Source organism: Sturnira hondurensis, unplaced genomic scaffold, assembly GCF_014824575.4.
Source record: "Sturnira hondurensis isolate 20B ecotype Veracruz unplaced genomic scaffold, ASM1482457v3 Scaffold0021143, whole genome shotgun sequence".
Classification (NCBI taxonomy): Eukaryota; Metazoa; Chordata; class Mammalia; order Chiroptera; family Phyllostomidae; genus Sturnira; species Sturnira hondurensis.
In genome coordinates, this window is record NW_028093774.1 from 6,619,591 (window position 1) to 6,640,129 (window position 20,539).

The 20,539-nt window shown below is 45.1% G+C and overlaps 1 protein-coding gene across 1 annotated transcript in view; it reads right to left on the bottom strand.

Annotated features, from left to right (window-relative positions):
- The window catches only part of UNC79 (unc-79 subunit of NALCN channel complex), a 210,418-nt gene that overhangs the window by 74,772 nt on the left and 115,107 nt on the right, over positions 1-20,539 (bottom strand). The window contains exons 20-27 of the mRNA XM_037031536.1: positions 19,711-19,852; positions 16,725-16,804; positions 16,493-16,641; positions 12,662-12,819; positions 9,520-9,701; positions 7,572-7,773; positions 6,753-6,932; positions 5,066-5,131 (exon numbers count right to left, since the gene is read on the bottom strand). Of these exons, the coding sequence (XP_036887431.1) occupies positions 5,066-5,131; positions 6,753-6,932; positions 7,572-7,773; positions 9,520-9,701; positions 12,662-12,819; positions 16,493-16,641; positions 16,725-16,804; positions 19,711-19,852 (1,159 nt within the window). The remainder of the gene's footprint in view (positions 1-5,065; positions 5,132-6,752; positions 6,933-7,571; positions 7,774-9,519; positions 9,702-12,661; positions 12,820-16,492; positions 16,642-16,724; positions 16,805-19,710; positions 19,853-20,539) is intronic.

Sequence of the window (20,539 nt, forward strand, 5' to 3'; positions counted from 1 at the left end):
GCAAGTGTGACGACCTAGGCTCCCTGCAGGGACCACTGAGCCCGCAGCAACGAGTGATGGCTGTCACAATACTTCGCTCCTCAGTCCGTCTCATCTCTGGGGCAGGTTTCAGACAGCGCCAACCACTGAGTCCTGCCAAGTCACCTCCAAGTCCAGAGTGGCTTGACGCCGAAGCCCCCGAGTTAAAAGCGGAATCAAGGAGGGTGGGAGAGGGAGCGGCACCTCTGGTTTCTAGCCCTGGGAAAGGAGGGACCTCCGCAGGGAGGAGAGGGGACTCCAGGCCAAGCCCGACGAGGCTGTCAGCTCCCTGTTTCATTCTGTCCCAGTTTAGGTCTAGGAAATAAACCACCGGACCTTCCCCTTTAAATGTATCCAGATTTTCTTCTCATTGTAAGAAGACATTCATTTTAAGCGTCTGTAACCTTAGCTTCCTGCCATCAAATCACATTTCCTTCATGACTATCATTTCACAAGCGCCCTGTCCCCATATTAAATTCTTCACTGGTCTTCAATGCTTTCGCATTAAGTTTGCTGCTTTCTCTCTGCTTTCTCTGAATAACTGAGACAGAATGCTCTTTAACAAACCATTACACTGACTGAAAAAGGACTAGTTAATGGGACCAATTGCATAAAGCGTGGGGGAGGGGTTCTCTTTTCTTCCAAATAATTACGCCAGTTGTGGGCTTTGGCAAATCTGTGTTTCGTATATGGTCTTTCTTTACAATACCACGGGCTTGTGACTGGTACACTCTTCATTAAGAAAAGTTACCTTAACCAAATCCATAAGAAAAATGAGCTTAGAAAAGTTGCAATGTTCTTTGTTGATAAAGACACTATCTCATTATCAATAAAGGTACAAAATTTCCATTGTACAACTAAATACCTTCAATATTTTCTCTAAGGTGTGACAATTAAAACACTTTTGAGTTCTATTCTACGACATTCCTGAATATGTTTTAACTATAGAGACTTAACGTGTTAAGAGGTTTGGTTTTATCATTTCTATAAAGAGAAAGGCAAGCATCTTCATCACGGTGAGGCAGAGAGAGCTATTTCCGCTGTACCTTTAACCTGGGCGGGGCCCATCCTGATCTGCCCACAGAGTGGCAACAACCGATTGACCCCACAGGCACCATACGATCTTATTTACTCAGATGATTTGAAACCAGGCAGGATCAGGATCTGCTTCTCCAGACTTATCTCTCTCACCAGTCCATCCCAAATACTCAACATCCTCCCCACGAGTAGGGATGCTCCAGGGTCTCAGGATGTTGCCAGCACTTATGTTCATACTTTCCCACCTTTAGGCCTTTGCCTGCAGTGCCCTCTTCACCTTGGGAAGTGGTCCTCCACCCTCACCCCCAACTTGACCCTAGGGATCTGGTCCCCAGAAGCCATTCTTATTCCATGTGCCCACCTTCCTGGCAGCAACTGATGTGATCCCTACACTCTGTAAACCTCCAGAGACAAAGAAGGAGGGCAGGTGGGAGGGAGGAAGGGGAGGATGAAGGGAAGCACTTCCTAGCTTTCACGTGACAAAGAACTGTTACCCGAGGCAGAATTTTGTACTCACTAGCTGCCTAGTCTCCCCCGGAAGAGCCAAGGCTCCTTGAAGGCAAGCGCTATGTTTAACTGTTTTTATATTCTTCACAGAAACTGGGGCAGGGTCTGATACACTGAATTCAAGTAAGCATTTCAGATCTTGTCTTCTCTACAGAAGAAAAACTGATGAAGTCCTGAACCAATAAGGAAGTTGCTGGGGAAACAGGAAACAATGCCTCTGTGTAAGTCAACTGACTGACCCCACACCAAACCAACAAGTGACAATTGCATAGAGGAAGAAAGGACCCCTGTCCACGAGCTCGTTCTGAATTTGCTCAGGGAAGCCAACAATCAAGTACTTACAAGCGAGGCTGCATTATTGCCGTAGTTCTAGCTTCACGGCCTCGTTGGTCTCCCTGCTCATTAACTCAGCCTAAAGCTTCATTCACGGCAGGCCTGCTATGCGTGCACTCAGCCACAGTAGGGCCCTAAAGCTGGGGCCGATGACTCCCTCCGTGGCGTCATGCTCCCCACCCTGCCTTTGCCTCTTCCTACCCCAGACCCTGTCACTGTGAGTTTACATCCCACCCACCAGTCCAGGCATGACTTTCCACACCTTGCTTCCCATTTCACAGCTCTCCTCCCATTGCATTTAATGGGAACCGCACTGTAGTACTAACTTCCACTCTGGATGAGAGTTCTTATGCCCATACTTTATCTCTCTTACTTGACTATAAACAACTTGGGAGTATAAAAATGCTTAATGAATCTTTGCACTCTTCATATTTGCTAGTACAGCAGGTGCTTCGATAGACACTGTCATTTCCCAAAACTACCATTTCAAACAAGGGCATTCCTACCAAAAATGTTTTTTTAAACTGTACTCTTTGACTTACTGGATCATGATGATCAATAGGTATTCTGATGTTAGTAAATATATGAATTGCAAATCATCTTTCTAGAAAGAGAGAGAGAGCAAAGAGAAGCAATCTGGAGTCTCTAGGCTGGGACACCAAGAGGGAGGCAGGAAAGGTCAGGACAAGTTTTGCCGATACTACCCAGCATCAGGCACCCAGCACAGGGCATCTTCTCTTCTTGATATTGTACAAACTCAGACCAAGCGATCAGAAGATTTCTCCATCGGCTGCACTAGAGCATCCATGTCTCCTTAGGGACTGGGACAGCTCGATCAGGGGTGTCTAACCTGTCACCCATGGGTGGCTGTGAATTCAGCCCAACACAAAACCACAAATTTACTTGAAACATTATGCGTCACAGTATGTTTAACGTGTGGCTGAAGACAACTCTTCTTCCCGTGTGGGGCAGAGATGCCAAAAGGTTGGATGCCCTTGCCTAGACCAATGGCTGGGTTATAACTGGAAAGGTGCTTTGGTCTGGATGCCCAAGGGCTTACTGGATGCTCACTGTGATGGATCTGATTGCCCAGGTCAGCTCCATAATGAGACCAGTGTGCTCATGTCCCCAAGGGTAGGAATACCCTAAAGCCAACCCATCACGGGGTCAATATGGTGGGAAAAAAGCAAATCAAGTCTCCTGGATTCAAGGATCAGTTCTACTCCTAACTAGTTAGTAATCTGTGATCTTCAGCAAATCATCTAGGAAGAATTTCTTAATTCCCCAGCACCTCAGTGCTCCTGTCCATATATAAAGCAGAAAAAAGTAATATTTTACATTTATCCACAGTTTTAAAAATTGAACTTGGATGATTTGCACAGAAACAGTCTTTATAGATAGAATACTATACATATATGAAGTATCACTATTTACCTACTACTGCTGAATGATTCATGTCAGGAGATGAGGAACAAGATATAACTGAGCTCCCTGTGATCACATGGAGTGAATACTGTTTGTTCAGTATTATGCCATTATATAACCACTCCATTATATTCTGTTAATATTCAACAATGTTCTGAATCACCAAAGACAAAGAATTCCTGGTTCTCACAGCGTTAGTGAAAGTACACTTTATATCTAATCATCATTATGCCAATTTCAGATTAGCAGGTGAAAGTGTGAATACTTTATCAAATGGTATTAAACAAAGGTGTGGCGCCCCTGCTAGCAGGGACCACACCTGCCTTGCCAGAGAGACCCAGACGTCCGGGCCAGAGACCCAGATCTGTGTGCTACCAACTAACCCATGACACTTGCTCCTTTTTGGGAACTTCAGTTTCCTCTTCTGTAAAATGAGAGTATTAATATATTTATAATGTTTCTGCTGTAACATTCTATGAATTTTACATATGTGCACAAGGTGTTTGGTTTGACTCGTAGGTGTCACAGAGGAATGCAGCTCGTCCCTAGTCTTGCACAGTATACCTTCTATGCAAGTGTATTTCCACTGCAAAATCAGCTGCGCATGCTAAGATCAGAGCCTAAACTGTACATCCAGGGCCCAAAAGTCCAGCCTTAAGCAACAATGAAAGGGCATCCGCTTTACTTCTGGCCCAGTCAGTGGGAGGTCTTCTCAGAGGAGCTCATGACCTGCATGAACAGCAGTACATTCAAGTAGCAAGTTCTTGGGTTTCCATTCAATTACTATTTTGCTCCAGCCTGCAGTCTTCTGGATACCCTGGCACGTCGTTGCTTCCAAGCTAAAAACATTCAGTGTCCAGTAAATAATATCACAAAAATAGGAGACTAGCTTGAAATTGTCTTCCAAGCAATTTATAAGTTTACACATCTAAGCAAGTTTTGTTTATGGTGGTATCATGTACATTATCTTTATATGTAATATGAACAATACTGTTATTTGTCCCCATTCCATCTGGTCACTTTCGATGGGACAACTTAGATGACTGAAGGCTTTTCTTAATGTCGGGAAACACATGCTCACATTTTCCCAGAGACGTGAGAGGCCGGACTGTCGGAATGAGCAATAATACTACAGACTAGCTGTTCAACTGAGTCTTAAGACAGAAAGAAAAGATGGGGTCTGTAATAGTCTTGCCAGAGTCCCTTCCACCCTCAGGGATACTTCAGGATAAAATGTAACCTATCACGGAACATCAGATGACAGGTACGCCGTACCACGCTGAATGTAAGATCCTCCTTCTCTGAGAGACAGAAATGCGTGTAGAGCTGCAAAGAATTAGGAATGGCTAAGGGGATAGTGAATGATGGCGATTCAAATGCATAACTTTTGAAAATGCAAATGACATGTGTTTTCCCTAGAGCAGATGCGTATGAACATAATATTTCTATGTGTAAATACACATACAAATATAAGCACTAGGTCGGGTTCTGGTCACACTGGCTCTCTGGGGAAAAGCACATACCCGGGTGACATGAAGCTTCTTACTGGACCAAAAGTTAACAGGATCAAAGTCATCCGCCAACAGTGAAATAAAGAATTGCTTGCTATCTCAGGGGCTCAAATGCGTGAGCGTCTGGGGAAAGACCCTTGGAGCCTGTGAGTGCTGGATACATCACTCTGGTCTGTGTCTTGTCCGCCTGGGACAGACAGTTGCACATAGCCCTTCAGGTCAGAGGTACCCACCTGGTGTCTGTTCGGGTGTCCCACCGAGAGCTGGAGCAGACTGCTCATGCCTGGTCAGCCTCATGGCTTAAAAATCAACAACAACTCTATTTAAATAAGCATTAGAAACAACTTGAGCCTAGAAACTACACTCAGTGCTAACTGCATGGGATAGCAGGGGCAAGTGTGGTTTTCCTATTTGTAATTCATTTCAGACAAAAGTTGCTTGCATCACCAAAGTTCGGGGGTTTCACCTGAATCTCAAGAACACCCTTCAATGCTACTTTCATTCTTAATCTTCAAAATTGTCACATGAATCAATTAGCAAGAAATAACAATAAATAAACCTTATACCCCAAAGCGATCGGTTAGGTACTAAAAGAACTGGGGGATTCTTCTAGTAGCTGTAATGTATCGGGTCCAGGTGCTGGGTTCTAGGACCTGAAGCAGCTTTGGCTGGGGCCTCACATGACTACTGGATATTTTGTTAAATGGGCACCTGTGGTTACCTTTGCTCTCTGAAAAACTGCATTATTGATTGCTTAGTGGGCTTGTATTGATTCTTTCAAAGTTCAACATACCACATTCCTTTGGCTTGTCGAAAAATAGAGAAAATGCAATAAATTAAATCGAATCATGTTTATGATTAAAAATGGTTATGTTACATAAAGCTGTCTTCTAATGAATGCCAATGGAAAAGCAAACTTCTCAGCTTCTGACAGGACAATAAATATGTTTTTTTAAAAGGTTTTATTTATTTATTTTTAGAGAGAGGAAGGGAGGGAGAAAGTGAGGGAGAGAAACAACAATGTGTGGGAGATACATCCACTGGCTGCCTCTCACATGCTCCCAACTGGGGCCTAGGCTGTAACCCAGGCATGTGCCCTGACTAGGAATCGAACCAGCGACCCTTTGGTTCACAGGCCAGCACTCAATCCCCTGAGCCACCCCAGCCAGGGCACAAGAAGTATGTTTTACGGTGTTATTTTATTAACTTTACAGCAGTTAAAAATTAAATAAATCATTTAATAAATTATACAAACTAATAATATATTTATATCCATTCACTAATATGGTGATTTAGTTATGAATTTTTCATTATTTCTCATTCATGAGCCATCGCTAATCATTAGAGTTCATCCAGTGATTTGGTAATGTAAAAAAAAAAAATTGTTCTCTTTAAAAGTGAAATACAAAGAAAGACCTTTAAAAACCAAGTATATATGGTCTTTTTATTAAGTTGGCAATGAAAATTGTTTTCATTTAGCTGGTAAAGTTGGGCAGAATTCACCTTCTTGGTCTGATTTGTCTTTTTCAAAAGCAAACATCCCTATCAGTTTGTCTGGGAGCTTATTTGGCTGCCTCTATTGTGGTTTGAGTGACAATTGTCAAAGTGTCTTCTTAGGTTACCCGACTGGAGCAAACCTCCACATTTGAGGACTTCGGAGCAAATGCTGCCCTTTCATGCCAGGCATCAGTGGATTTGCTCCTTTGCGCACTTTCAAACCGTCTACTGCTGGATTCAGGCTTTGCTTCTCCCCCAAACTAGAAAAAGCCACCCAGGGCACTAACACCCCTGGGGTGACCCTCTGGGGGATCCGAAGGCCAAACCTGACGGCTGAGCTGTTTGCTAAATACGCTACTCTGTGAACACTCAACAGAAAGACATGAAACAGGCTCAAAGGAGAGATGAAAAAAGATACTCAACGAATTTTGGAGGTTAGGGTCTCGGGGAGGGAGAGCGCCCTCTTGGACTCCGCGGGCCCCTTCACGCTGTCTCTCAGGGAGCGCACGCTCTTCTGGCGGTTCCTGGCAAAGCGCGCCCGCTTGATCTTCCACAGCGCGGCGTCGCTGAGGTTGGCCACGTTGGTCCGGACGGCGGTGATGGCTGCACGGGAGGGACTGGGGTTATTCGCCACAAGTGGCTATGTCAGGCAGCTGGCTTGAAACCACATGCCTGCGTGTATTTTCAGGATTAAAAGCCATCTTTCGTGGATACAAAACTCATTCCCCTTCCTCTCGTGGTAAGTTTTATATTAAAAATCATGACTATAGCCCATCATGACCATCATCTAAATAAGATTAAATGATCTAATTTTGTTGGTGCTGGATAACTAGTTGAGTGACTGAAGCCTTTCCCTGATCTACTTCGGGCTGTCGGCACCCAAGGAATAAGCAAGCAAGCAAGAGTGGCTTCGCAGGGTACAAATCTATCTCACGAGCTTGCTCACAAACATTACAAACATGAAGACTGAATACTAGTTAAAGGGCACATGTGTGTGTCACAGATGGTTCTCCCAAGTCCTCAGAGAAATGAGAAGGATTATGATTTCAGAATGCCAACGTGTAGTTAATCTGCAGAGGACTGCAGGGGCTACTCAACAAGTATTTGATAAACTGAGCACCCGAGGTCAGGGCGTCCCCCGTCATCGGAACCGAAACCGCATGCAGAGCGTCCTCTGCCTGTCTGTCAAGCACAAGGCTGGGGAACCACAACTCTTTAAAGCAAGTTCTTAGTTTTGCTTACTTGTAGGAAAAGGAAATTCCTTATTACAATCCAAATGCAGCTGAGCTTCCAAAGAAAGCGTCTCAAATCTATTGACAAAGAACTCCCAGCTCAAAGCAGGAATATCTTGCTTAAGAAAATGCAAGAGCAAAAGCTTGCTCAGTATTGTGGGTCGATCCTTCACCACAGTGTCAAACTGGAAGTCGAGACAGAGACACAGCCCCTGGAGGCGAGGAGGGAAGGAGGGAGACGTCAGATGTGAACCTCATGTTGCTTCAAAGCAAACACGCTAGGCAAGGTCGGAGAAACAAGGTGAGCTCCTCATTCTGTATCTATAATGTGGAAGGATTCAACTGAAATCTTTTTTTTTATCACAAATGTTGGTAGAAAAATACAAAAGAGCAGCTTCTCCTAACTGTAGAAGATCCCTTGAATTTTGACTCGGAAATATGAACAAAATATATGTTACAATTTTTTATCCAAATACCTTCAAATACCAATGTTTCTTTTCATAATGTCTGTAGTTTCCGCAACAGTAACTTACACTCAAAGCTATATTTTTAGCACACACGGGATCGTTTCTAAATTCCCTTTCAGTGCTGAATTCTAAAATTGAGAATTAAAATTTCTGCATTTGATCTTAGCCAAACAGCCTAGAAGTGGTGGAATTAAAATGAATAAAAGAAATTTAGATTTTAGAATTCTTTCAGTGATTCTATAAGAAAATAGAATAAGCTTCTTAGAATGGGAGTGAAACACAGAATCTTTAAAAATCAAAGATGGAATGGAGAGAGCATCTATTTCTCCAGTATATGAGTCTGCCATTCCCTTTTGTTAACTCGATAAAATTTAAAAACCGTAATTCATTCAACCATCTTATTAATTCATTCAACTCTCCTCTAATGAGTGCCTCCTGGGTTCCGGGTCCAGAGCAGGGCCAAGACAGACAACCATCTTGTCTTACCAAAATCAACACAGAAGGACCACCCAGAAAACAACTGGGAGTTTTTCCAGAGGAGGGCATGTGTCCGCAGGCAGCATAACCCTAAATTTTTCAGAGCCCACACTGTCTGCCTTTGCTTCGTAGTCTTTTTTACAAGAAGAGCCCGTAAACTGACTGGGAGGCAGGGTTCCCACACACACGCTTAGGAGCAAGGCTTTATTATGAGTTGGACCTGAGTCTGCTCCGCCCCTTACTAGCTGTGTGACTCTGAAATTTCTCAACCTTTCTAACCCTCAGCTTTTCTGTCTGTAAAATGGGAACACACAAAAGGTTAACATGGAGATTGCATCAGATCCACTGGCCTGGAAACACACTACCTATTTGATAAATGCTAGCTCTTACCATTATTAGTTTTAATAATAATGATATAATAATAAATCAGGTGGTAGTGTGGGAAAGGCAAGATCAGGACTTCCTTGGTTCTCCCATTAATTCACTCTGTCTTCTTTGATAAGTGACATTCTCTCTCTGAGACTTAGTTCCTTCAACTATAAAATACAGTCGCCAGGAGATAATACACATCCTTCTCCAGGTCTCATATTTCATGTTACTTTGGCTTTAATTTGTAGCACTTCATTCTTGGTGGCATATTTACCTTCCCAAGGTTTGCTTTGATTTATATTATAACTTAATCTGATTTCTCTTAGTATGTAGCCTCTAACAAGAGGGCTTTTCACCTAGAAGCCAGCTAAATGATAGAAAATAAACAAGCCTAATTTAATAACCTACCACCAAAAACAATCATGCGATAATTACATCCGTCAGAAGTGATTCAGCCCATGTACAAAGGCTAAAAACAAAGTATCAACAAATAAAAACAAGATGTCTGTTCATAAGATATGCTTCTGGGATGTTTCTCCCACTTTACAATTTTTCACTGCTATCATCATCAGTATTAGATGTGTGTGTGTGACAAATCAACTCAGTGAGTTAGCCGAGCAGACAGCACACGCCGAGGGACGTCACCTGCAATGCCGGCCTCTTTATGGTGTCAAGCAGGAGGCCAGCCCTGGTAGCCACCGCCGGGTTGACATCCTCCACAGCCGTCAGGAAGCAGCAGAAGGCATGTGCCAGCGAGTACTTCAGCAGGTGGTTCTTGGTCACTGAGTGAATATCCAGAAATCTGCAAATCACAGCCACCTTTTCCACTGCAGTGTGAGAGGCACGGGGCAGAAACAGAAGGCACATTCACTTAGACAGTCTGAGCACGGAGCCCGCAGAAACAAGGGCAACCCTGGGCCCCCCATCCACAGATTTCCAATACCAAAGGAGGTTCTCAAGCTTTGTAAGAGAACACCTGCTCAAGCTCCTTCTCTTGGATCTGTGCAACAGAGACTATTTCTGCTCGGTGCAGTGTTTTTCTACTGGGCAGCCTGGATCCAGCTCTGGGTTGTCTTTTTAATGGTCTTTCCCTCTGTTTAACTTCCAGTTGTATTTCAAACTGTTCAGAATGCCTCAGTGCTCATGGCTTTGTCCATTCCACAGAGGTTCTGCAGACCACGCAGGGAGGTGCAAGGTGCCCACCAGCCTGGGCTCTAGATTCTGGACCCCCGACTCCGCTCTTTGTATGACATGATGTGAAATGACAACCGGTCTTCCTGGGGCTCTGGAGCACATTTCTCCCGTGAAACAGATGCACCCTTACTTGATTAATTTCTAATCACTCTGCAAATCTATGTTAAGTGGTTCCAGCCACTCTTAAAAATAGCTTGATAAAAAGTTATAGTAGACAGTGAAGCAATATAGTTTCATGCAAATAAAGACGTTTCGGTGCTTTGCTTTAAGCAGCCTAGGATATTCTTTCTATTCTTTTCTGCTAATGGATATCCTACCATCCTTAAAAGAATCTGCTGTTAAAATTCTGCATATTCTGTGAAGTCCACCCCGAGTTCTTGGAGTGGCCTTTCCATCCCATGAATACCAGCAAAAGTTCTGTCTATTCAGATACAGCACATATGCATTGCTGTATGACATATCTTCTTTTGTGACCTTGAATTATATTCACACCACTATAGTTCCTTAACCTCATACATGTTCATATTTGGCCTCATCAATTAAACTGGGAGCTGCTGAGAGCAGGAGTCTGCTCTTTTATTCTCTGTTGCTCCCATAGATGTAGTATTGGTTCAATAAATCCACTGACTCATTTATTTTAAATATCTATATAACTGAGAAACCATCCTAAGTACTTGTAGGGACGCAGAAGTACATGGAAAACTGAACTGTTAGGGACTGAATGTTCGTGCCCCTCCCCCAATTTACATGTTGAAGCCCTAACCCCCAATGTGACAGCTTTTGGAGTCGGGACCTTGAGTAGTCATCAGGTTTAGATGAGGTCATGAGTGTAGAGCCCCATGATGGGATTTATGTATTTATTAAAAATGGAGGGGAAACCAGAGCTCGTTCTCCCTCGTTCTCTCTCTCTTTCTCTCTCTGCCACGTGAGGACACAGAGAGAAGGTGACCGTCTGTGAGCCAGGAAGAGAGCCCTCGGCAAGGAACCGAACTGGCTGGCACCTTGACCTTGGACTCCCAGCCTCCAGACCTGGGAAGAGTATGTTCCTGTTGTCTAAGACCCCAGTCCATGGTCTTCAGTCATGGCAGCCAGAGCCAACTAACATGTGACTCATTCACAGGTCCTGACTTCAAAGCCAAATCGACCAAAAGAGACAAGACAGGTGCAACTATAGCCAAAATGCAATATAATACGCCATAAATGCTGCCGCTGGGGTACAAATAAAACGTGGGGGAATGAAGAGATGACTTTGCACCAAAGGAACTGAGGAAGTGGAACTCGGTGGGGGCACTCAGAGGTGGTGCAGACGGAGGTGGCATCCGAATGGGGTGACCTCTTCCCTAGAAGTGAAGAGGATGTCGGACTGAGAACAGAGAACAGTCGAGACATGGCCAAGGGGAAGCGGGAAGCGATGGGGACGGGGCACTGGCACGTGAAGGAGGAGGGCAGGAAACGCGGCTGCCAACGTGCACAGTCAGACAGAGGGCGGCCCGAGTGTCTGTGTGAGGAGTGTGAACTTTATCCTCCAGACGCCCGAAACCCACTCAGTTGTTTTTGAATAGAGAAGCAACATAACCAGAACTGAGATCCAGAAGATTCATTGGGCAACAATCTAAGCCTTCCATCGGAATGAAAGAGCACAGTTAATTATTTATCTGCTTTATGTGAATTGAATGCCTCTAAAATGTTGCCATTACCATGTTGTTTTTGTTAGGAGATTTTATTCTGATCTAACTTCTCACATTATGGATGACTCTATAAATACACCAGCGCCTGGATTCACGGGCATTCAAAAACCCAGAGATTAGGAAACTGAACTCTAAAGTATAATCATTAACTCACCTGATGGAACTTCCATTCCTTTGCCCTAAATTTTGAGAGACACTAGGATACATAAAACCACCCCAATAAGGCACGGTACGGTACGCCAGCCCTACGTGTTGCCCCAGAGAAGGGAAGCCTTGTACTGGCAGAGTGAGGCAGCAGATGCGAGGCTAAGAGAACGCATCTTTCCCTCCTGAGTTCTCCCGAGAAGCCGCCGTTCTAAGCACTAGGGTACTGGACCCATCACTGCCCCAGACTTGGTCCCTGGTGCTTCCGAGGCAAGGGTGTAGCAGCAGAGCTTCTCAAACTCCATTGAATTACCTGGAGAACGTGTTCACCATGTTGATTCCTGGCCTTACCTTCCGAGGTCCTCATTCAGCAGGTCTAGGGTGGGGCCCAATAGCAGTGTTTGCGACAAACGCCCCCAGTTATTTTGATTCCGGTAACCCATTAGATTGACTGCATGATTGATCATTCGCGCCAGGACTCATTTGCAAGCAGACAAGGGTGCAGGGAGTAAATACACCTGGGCGACCGGCATTAACTGGGACTATCCGAGGCCAACTAGACAGAGCCACCCTACCTAAGGACGGACCTGCCACACTCTGTTATTGAGGACACTCAGCTAAGAACAAAGAACACCAGCAGCAGGACAATGCCCTTCTGTTCCCCCTTCTGATGGGACACAAGGGCCGGGAAGAGACCTCCCAACTGGACACGTGGCGGACCATGTGACGCAGAGAGGACTGCCAAGCTAATACCGAGGTACCTGCTTCAAACCTCATCTTCCAGTCCTTGCTGTTGAAGTTGCCGTTGATGACCGTCCAGAAAATGTCAGCACCATGAGGAAGAGACAGAGCATGGAGGAGGAGAGGAACCGCCAGCGAAGACAACTGGGAGAACTCGGATTTGATGACTCTCCACAGGCTGGAAGTCAAGGGGAAACAAAGGGGTGGCAGTGAGGTGACCTTCCCAGAAATGTTGTCTCCATTTATAGGAGGTGTAGTTAGCAGGTAGCTGGTAGGCACGGTTCCAGTGAAGTAACACTCACCCACAAGACTCTGCTCCTCTGATAAACTGTTCCTAGGCTCTGTTCCATTAACGTTTCTTAAAAGTAATTACTTTTGTGCAACACCACAGAAAAACACTTAACATTGCATTGCATTTCTTAACATAAACATTTTTCGTTTTCTATTTCAAATTCAGGTATATAAGTGAACACTAGCTGTTAAATAACACACAAAACTGATATTAGTTATGTTAAGATAATGAAGCGACAGTGATTTTAAGGGTTTTTTTCTTACACTCAACGTCAGGGGAGTTCTGTTGGTTTTGCCTGCCCGACGGTTTTTCCCTCTTACGATCCTAGCAAGAAACAACTCTTTTTCTATTAAGAACGGCCTCTTCAGTTGGTAGGGCTGTCAATCAGCCTGAACCACTCCCCGCCCCCTCTTTTCCTATCACATGAGTGAACACAAAACCCACGCTGACTGAAGTACTTCAATTCCACGAAGAGGGACTAGTCTAGGGGAGGGCATACGACATAAGCAAGAAAATGCCGGAGTCCTTTTCACAAATATTGATATGGGCTCTGGGACAGAGAAGATCTCTCTTCTTCTCACAGGGACAGCCTGCTGAGAAGAAGTCAGTGCAGACGGGATGAGACTAAGCAATGGGGAGGGAGGAAGAAAGGGGAGAGGAGAAAGAAAGAGAAGCAGAGAGAGAGACACACATCCCTCGTAACACCTTGTGAGTACCAGCCATGCCTAACACCAGACCACTGCTGATCAAAAATGTACCCTACCAAGTTTAGCTAAGTGTCTATCAATTTCTACTAGAATAATTTTCAAGATATATTTAGTAATAATATATCATTATTTGCAGCCTCAATTTTGGGCTTCAAATTTTTTGATTCAAGTATGCCATTTGTTTCTTTTTGTTGCTTCCATTTGTTTTCTGTTTGGCTCCAGAGTTAATCCAAAAGCAAAAGTCTTTGTGACTTTAAAAACCTCATCCCGCACCACCAGAAGGTGGGAGGGGTGACACATTATCTCCATTTTATAGAGAATACGCGGAGGTGCAAGTCACCAAAGTTGCTGGTGTCTCAGAAAATGTACTAGACCTATAGAAGGAAAAGGGGTAATTTTCAAACAACGTCAGCTTCGCCTGAGCAGTGGAAATCAGACACACACAGATCTACCCCCAACCCTGCCGTTCATTAGCCGGGGAACCAAGTGTAAATGAAGCTTGTGTTAACTTCCACTTCCTCCCAATGCCGGCTGCGTTAAATGCGTAGTGCTTGGCACACAGCAGGCACTCAAAGACCCGACAGACACTGCCTGCTATCGCCATTGCGAGGCTAAGGATGACCATGCTTCCAGACAGCAACAGGCCCTACAGAGACTGCAAAGGGAAAAAAAGACATAATTTCTGCCCTCACGGAACTTCCAGTTTAGTAAAAGGAGGCACACCGTCTACGGCGCTGCAAGAAACTCGTCTCAATGACAAAAATCCCTGGACTTCACAATCCCAAAGGGCTTTCTCAGTTCCCTAAAGCAGCTTCGTTTGAAAAGCAGAAGAGTGCCTTTTTCACCAGATCCCTTCTTTGTCTGTCACAGTATTTGAGGGAAAAACCCGGGCGATGTAACCCAAAGCCTGCGGCAGAGTCCATGATCCATTTGTCCCAAGTACCTATGTGACAGAGGTGGCTTGAACAAGCAGAGCCAGCCCACTTGGTCCTCCCCCTCTCCTGGAACGAACAGAGCTTCTGCCTAACCCCCCACCCTGTTCCTTGGCTGCCTTTGCCTGGATTTGCTGCTTGTCTGGCCCGTTACACCATGACTCTTCACCACATCCACGTCCCCCTTCTGACAGCTCCTCCCTTTGCACCTGCAGAAGCCCAATGTCACTGTAAGAAAACTTCTTTAGATCCTCCATCTTCCCCACAGTACGCTTCTGTCCCCACTCCCTAAAACATCATATCCACCTAGACCTCAGAATGTGACCTTATTGGACACAGGGTCCCTGCAATCACTCCCACATCCCCGGAGCCCTGGGGAGGAAGAATCCCAAAGTCCTTCTAACTTGGTCCACCACGGACTGGTACCAGCTACCTTCAGCCGGGCCTGCGGCTGGCAATTCTTTGGTTATTTCTTGTTGACTCCCAACTGCTTTCCTGCCGTGGGCTGTTTCCTTCTTTTTGTCCGTGTTCCTCAAGCTCCCAACCTGATCCCTGTCCCCTCCCCCTCGGGAGAAGACAGCAGTACCTACTGTTCTTAGGGTCTCAGTCATCTGTCATGAACTCTTCTTAACACTTGCTTTCTCTTTTCCTCAAAATGTATCTCCTGTCAAAGAAAGAGCATCCCTCCTCTTTCCCACCCACCCCTTGCTCTTGAATGAATCCTCTAGCCTTCCAGGACCTGGCTCCAGCAACAGCCCGTTCTCTCGGGTTCTTTCCCACTGACCACAAATACGTTCAGATCTTTCTCCTAAAAATCCTGACATCCACCTCCTTCTCCCTCTAAGTAGTGGCCCAAAAGTCCATTTAGTTTTTTCCATAACATAAAAGACACGTTTTCCACTTTCAACAATAACTTTATTGATATGGACATTTTGAGTATGTTGGCTGTCTCCCACTTGGTAGAACGTTGACTGTTCTCAGTGAATGTCTCGATTTGATCGCTACCAACTACAGCTGCTCTACCCAACTGTGGAGCATCGTCCAGGAGAAATCTCCAGCAGGAAACTTCCCAAACCTGTTTTGACACATTTGAGCCGTCACAGCACCTTCTCCGTACATTGGGCAATTCTATTTTTGTGTTTCAGTTGTATTTTCACCTTTCTTGAAATAAGAAAGCATAATATGCCAAAAACGTTGTGTATTTTCTTCCATCTTCAATATTAAAACGGCTACACAATCACCAATTCGGTAAGGTTTTTTAAAAAACGCACACTGATAGGACAGCTGTCACACTACAGTCTAACGAAATTGTTTCAAGTGAAGTTAAAGACAAGTAAGCGCTACTAGAGGACGCCGTACGGGGAAAAAAATCAGAACAAACTTTCTGGCCAACCCAATACATGACCTTTCCCATCCTTTCGTAACAAACTCTTGACAGGGAAGTTCTACGTTCTGTGTTTACATCTCTTGTGCCCTTGCACCCGGTCTTTGCACTCATTCCCATGAGGGTGCTTCCCAAGGATCTCGCTTTTCTCAGTACTCATACGGTTAAAGTACAACTCTGACCCTGTCCCTCGTTCTAAGACCTTCCGTGGATCTCCACACATTATTAAATGTGTATATAAAGTCTCTACCTTCAAGGCCCTTCACACATGGGTCCCAACCTATATTCTTAAGCCATCTAACAACGGAAAGGTATAAAATAATCTATATTTTGCCTTTTCTATTTACATAGCATCTAGGGAAAAAATGACTATTACTCATATTGACATAATAATTAAATGACATAAAGGAAAGGAAAGTAGTACCCACAGGTGATTAGCCTGTCCTGGTGAAGAAAATAACCCAAATGAATAGGTCTCATTCTAACTTTAATTTTCACGGCTAAAGCCTAACACATAAACAAAAAGGAAGACCTACCTTGCAATCAACATATGATCCTGAATGTAGGCTAAAAATTGAGGGTGGTCTTTCCTAGCACTGTATAAACACTGTCCGTGCAGACAGAGAGTCTTCAGGCAATTGAGCATGTTAAAAAGAATGTCTGGCTCTTCAAACTTCGCCATTTCCTACGCAAAGAACCACACGGTTACTGAATTATCTAAAATAGCAATGCTGCCAAACCAAAAATTTAAATACTCAAAAAATATACCTGGAAAATGGTGTATATTAGTCTCAAAGTTACTGGAAGCTGTTGGTAGCAAAGCTTTCTTTCAGTATCGTTCTTGACTGCTGTGAGGAAATAACCACACAAAGGTTAGCCTGCCTCCTCCTTTCCTGGAGTTTGAGACCAGATCAAATCAGAAAGCCAAGAGGAGTAAAAATGAATGTAGAACACACACATTTGAAAAGTGTGTAATGGTTTTTGTTTTGCTTTGCCCTCCAAGTTAGCATATATCCCTTCTATGATGCAAGTGAAAAAAACCTTCTAGATTTGGGATTCTCAGCCTCCACTGTCCACCCTGTACTCACACCCTGTGTAGTCCACCCTGTACTCACACCCCTTTGGCTCCTTGGAGTGACCTCAGCCCCGCCCTAGGCCCCTGTGGGCCACTAGTTCTGCCGGGGCCTGGGGCCTGGCTAGGCCTGCCTTCCTGACTGAAAGGGAGATAAGCAGGCCCTAAAGAGAGGTGTTCACCTTGTGTTAGCACCTGAGGAGGGATCTGCCCCACGGACCCGCTGGAAAAGGCAACATTTTAAAGAAGTTGAGTATATTCAAATCAGAACATGGCTCTATTTTCTTAGGAGGGTCTCTAAAATCTTTGCTTCTATGGTACATGATGGCAGTGTGTTGTATGTGAGGCATGCTAAAACAAAAGAATTCACAAGGTAATCAGAAACTAGTGTAAAATGCTTCCAAATCACCGTTACAAGTTTTGGTAACTCCTAGGACCAGAAACAATGCGAGTTGTCTGTACTAGATAGTTTGTTGGAGTTCTCCCATCCGAACGTATTTTAAATCCTTGTAATCAGCACACGGCTCTTTTGTCTAGTGTGAACGTTTTTATAGTATTTTCACTGGAGGAGATATCCGACTGCTAGAAAACATAGGCACCCGGACACAAAATGCAGGAACAGGAAATCCTCCAAAAGGAACGAGATGTCCCTGAACCTGGGGCTAGAGCACCCGTCTGTTCTGCGACAGAGGAGCTGCAGACCACTGCCAGCAGCAGGACTGGGGACCGAGCTGCAGGGAGGGCTGGCTTTGACAGAAAATTGATGGAGACCTCCCAGAGCAGACATTTATAACCGTACCCTGCCAGACAGCAGAGACTAAAAGAAGGGAAATCGACCAGAAGCTATGCCGGGAGCCTGAGTACAGGTTTGGGGGAGATGACTAGGTCAGAGGTTTAAACGAGTGGGGTTTATGCCAAGTAAGCAAGGAAAAGAGTCACTGATAAAAATAAGCATTGTTCAAATAAAATGTGACCTACAAATAAAGTGGCAGTTCATTGACTTGTGTGCTATCTTGGGTTTAAAAATATGTTGGCATATGAAGAGAACAGGTTACTGGGTCATCAGTGAACTCCTCCCTTCTTTTGGCCATCAATGCAGCCCAGGCCTCAGCAAGTAAAATTAATTCTAAGTAAACCAGGAGGCTTAGGTTCTAGTCTCATCCCTGCCACTAACGATTTCACAATATTTGGACATCCGGCTCACAGGCACCCCTGCCCCCCACCACCCCAGATACACCCAGAGTTGGGGGCGGAGGGGGGGGGCGAAGCTCATTCATTTCGTTTTGGTTCAACTCCCCGGACGACCCAGGTGCTCCATCGCCAGTCTGTCCGCATGATAAGCACAAAGCGTAAATTAGCAACGAGTAATACAAGCTGCGTGAAAATAGGCAAGCCATTTCACCCATCCAAGATGCGCAGTCTTCACCTGTGGAGTGAGAGGGCCGAACGGAATCAGCAGGCTTCAGACGTCTTTTCTCCGGAATACTCTGTTCAGAGGAAATCTTACCCAGAGCTCCGACACATGGAACAGAGCAGGTCAGAGCGGTCCGGCCGAAGCAAGCTGGGCAGCCCGAATCTTTACCATTATTTACCCACGTCTTCCTACCAACTGCCACCCCAAATAAGGAAGGTCCAAAGGAAACAACAGAGAGCCTGGACAACTCCAAGTGCACACTGAAGCCCAATGAAGTGGGTCATCTCAGGTGTTCCTTCAAAGTCTCAGTTTCAATTGTCCGAGTGTGAGCAGTTAGTCCCAACCAAACATTTTGTAGTGACGATACAGTTACCTTGGTCTGACTATGACACCCCAGGACCTGCAATGAACCCCACACACTAGTCTTATAACAATATTTGCTCTTCACTGAGGGTGTGACAGAAAGCCCATGCTCCCCAAACTTGGGTTCTGGGGGCGGGCCTTCCAGGGACCAGCCAGATATTTTAATACTTCAGGACAGTGGAAGCAGGGAGACTAAGAGCCCCTCCGATTTGTTCCAGGTCCCTTTACACTCCCAGAGTGCAGCAGTGCAGATGTAGAGAGCAGGCCTTCCCAGAGGCACACGGGGTCACGTCCTCACTCCCTGAAACTCCTTCAGCGTCTGAAAAGCTCGAGTGTGATTCCGGGCCTGCCTGTCATCCTGCTGTCCCCAGCTAGCCCACACAGAGCTTTTAAGCAACTAGAAAGAGGCCACCCTCCCTCTGAGCTGAGCCCATCAGCCTTTCAGCACAAACTGCACAGCTGTCACGCAGTGAGCCCGTCCAGGGTCCTGGTCATGCCCCTGGGGCGCAGAAGCCGCAGGAGCTCGGTTCCATCACCTCTGTCCCAGCACACTCTGCTCTGGCCAAATGCCCTGAGTGGCTGTCGAGAGCGTCAGCACCCTCCACTCCTGCCACTCACCTCGGTTCACAGCTACTTCTGCACAGAGAAATGATACACCAGCACAGCAAGGTTTGTTGATAATAAGCTCCTGCTGCCAGAAAGATGCCCAGTGGCCTCTGATCCACCCTGGATCTGTTCAGGTCATGATCGGGGGGAATGATTCATTTGCACAGGTCAGTACTAAGGAAGCCAGGTCTGAACTGGTGCAAGTCAATGGTGATCTTAGAAACCAGGATTCTGACCGTTGGGCCAGTAGAAACTGGAATGTGCACACGGTTGTCTCCCATCAGCCAGAGTTCACCTACCAGCAGGTTCTGAGGGCTCCGTGCGGTTGCCTGGGTTCTCCCCGTGCTTGGTGGCGGGGTTCTCCTCCTCTTCACCTTCAGGGCCTATGATAAACTCTGCTCTGGAAGAAAGGAGGCTATCCTCAAGGCTGTCTGTGGGCTCCTGAAACAAAAATGACAAGTGGCCCAATGAGCAGCCCTTTGGGGATATAAAGAATGTTCTAGATCAAGTGAGTGTCTACTGGGCCCATCTTGTGCTGAGCCCAGGGGGCTCTTTTGAGCCTCAGAAGAGACTTGAGCTTATGTCTGTAATGGTTAGTGAAAATTTGGATCAGCTGTTAATGAAACATTTTCATCCCCTTGAAATAAATATGGGAAAATAACAAAAACATTGTTAAATCTTCTTAGGCCTGCTTTCCCCTCTCTGCTCTAATCCCTGTGATCATGTCTTACTCATCAAAAGATTCCAACCCATGAAGGTTCTGTTCAATAACTACTGACTTAGCAGGGAATAATTAGGTTGTTATTATTGTATTTTGAATACATCAGTACTTAAAATATAAATATCAACTCTCTGAAGAAGTCAAAATTTTAGGAATAAGAAGTTGCTATAACATGAGTTAAAGAGAACTAGGCATCCATACACAGACTTATAGGCAGACAAAATGTGGTGTGTACATACAGTGGAATATTATTCGGCCATGAAAAAGGGAGGGCCTCTGACACAAGCTACAATGTGGATGAACCTTCTAGATGTCATGGTAAGTGCAATACACCTGTTACAAAATGGACCAAAACTGTATGATTCCACTTACATGAGGAATCTACGGTAGTCAAACTCATGATAAGA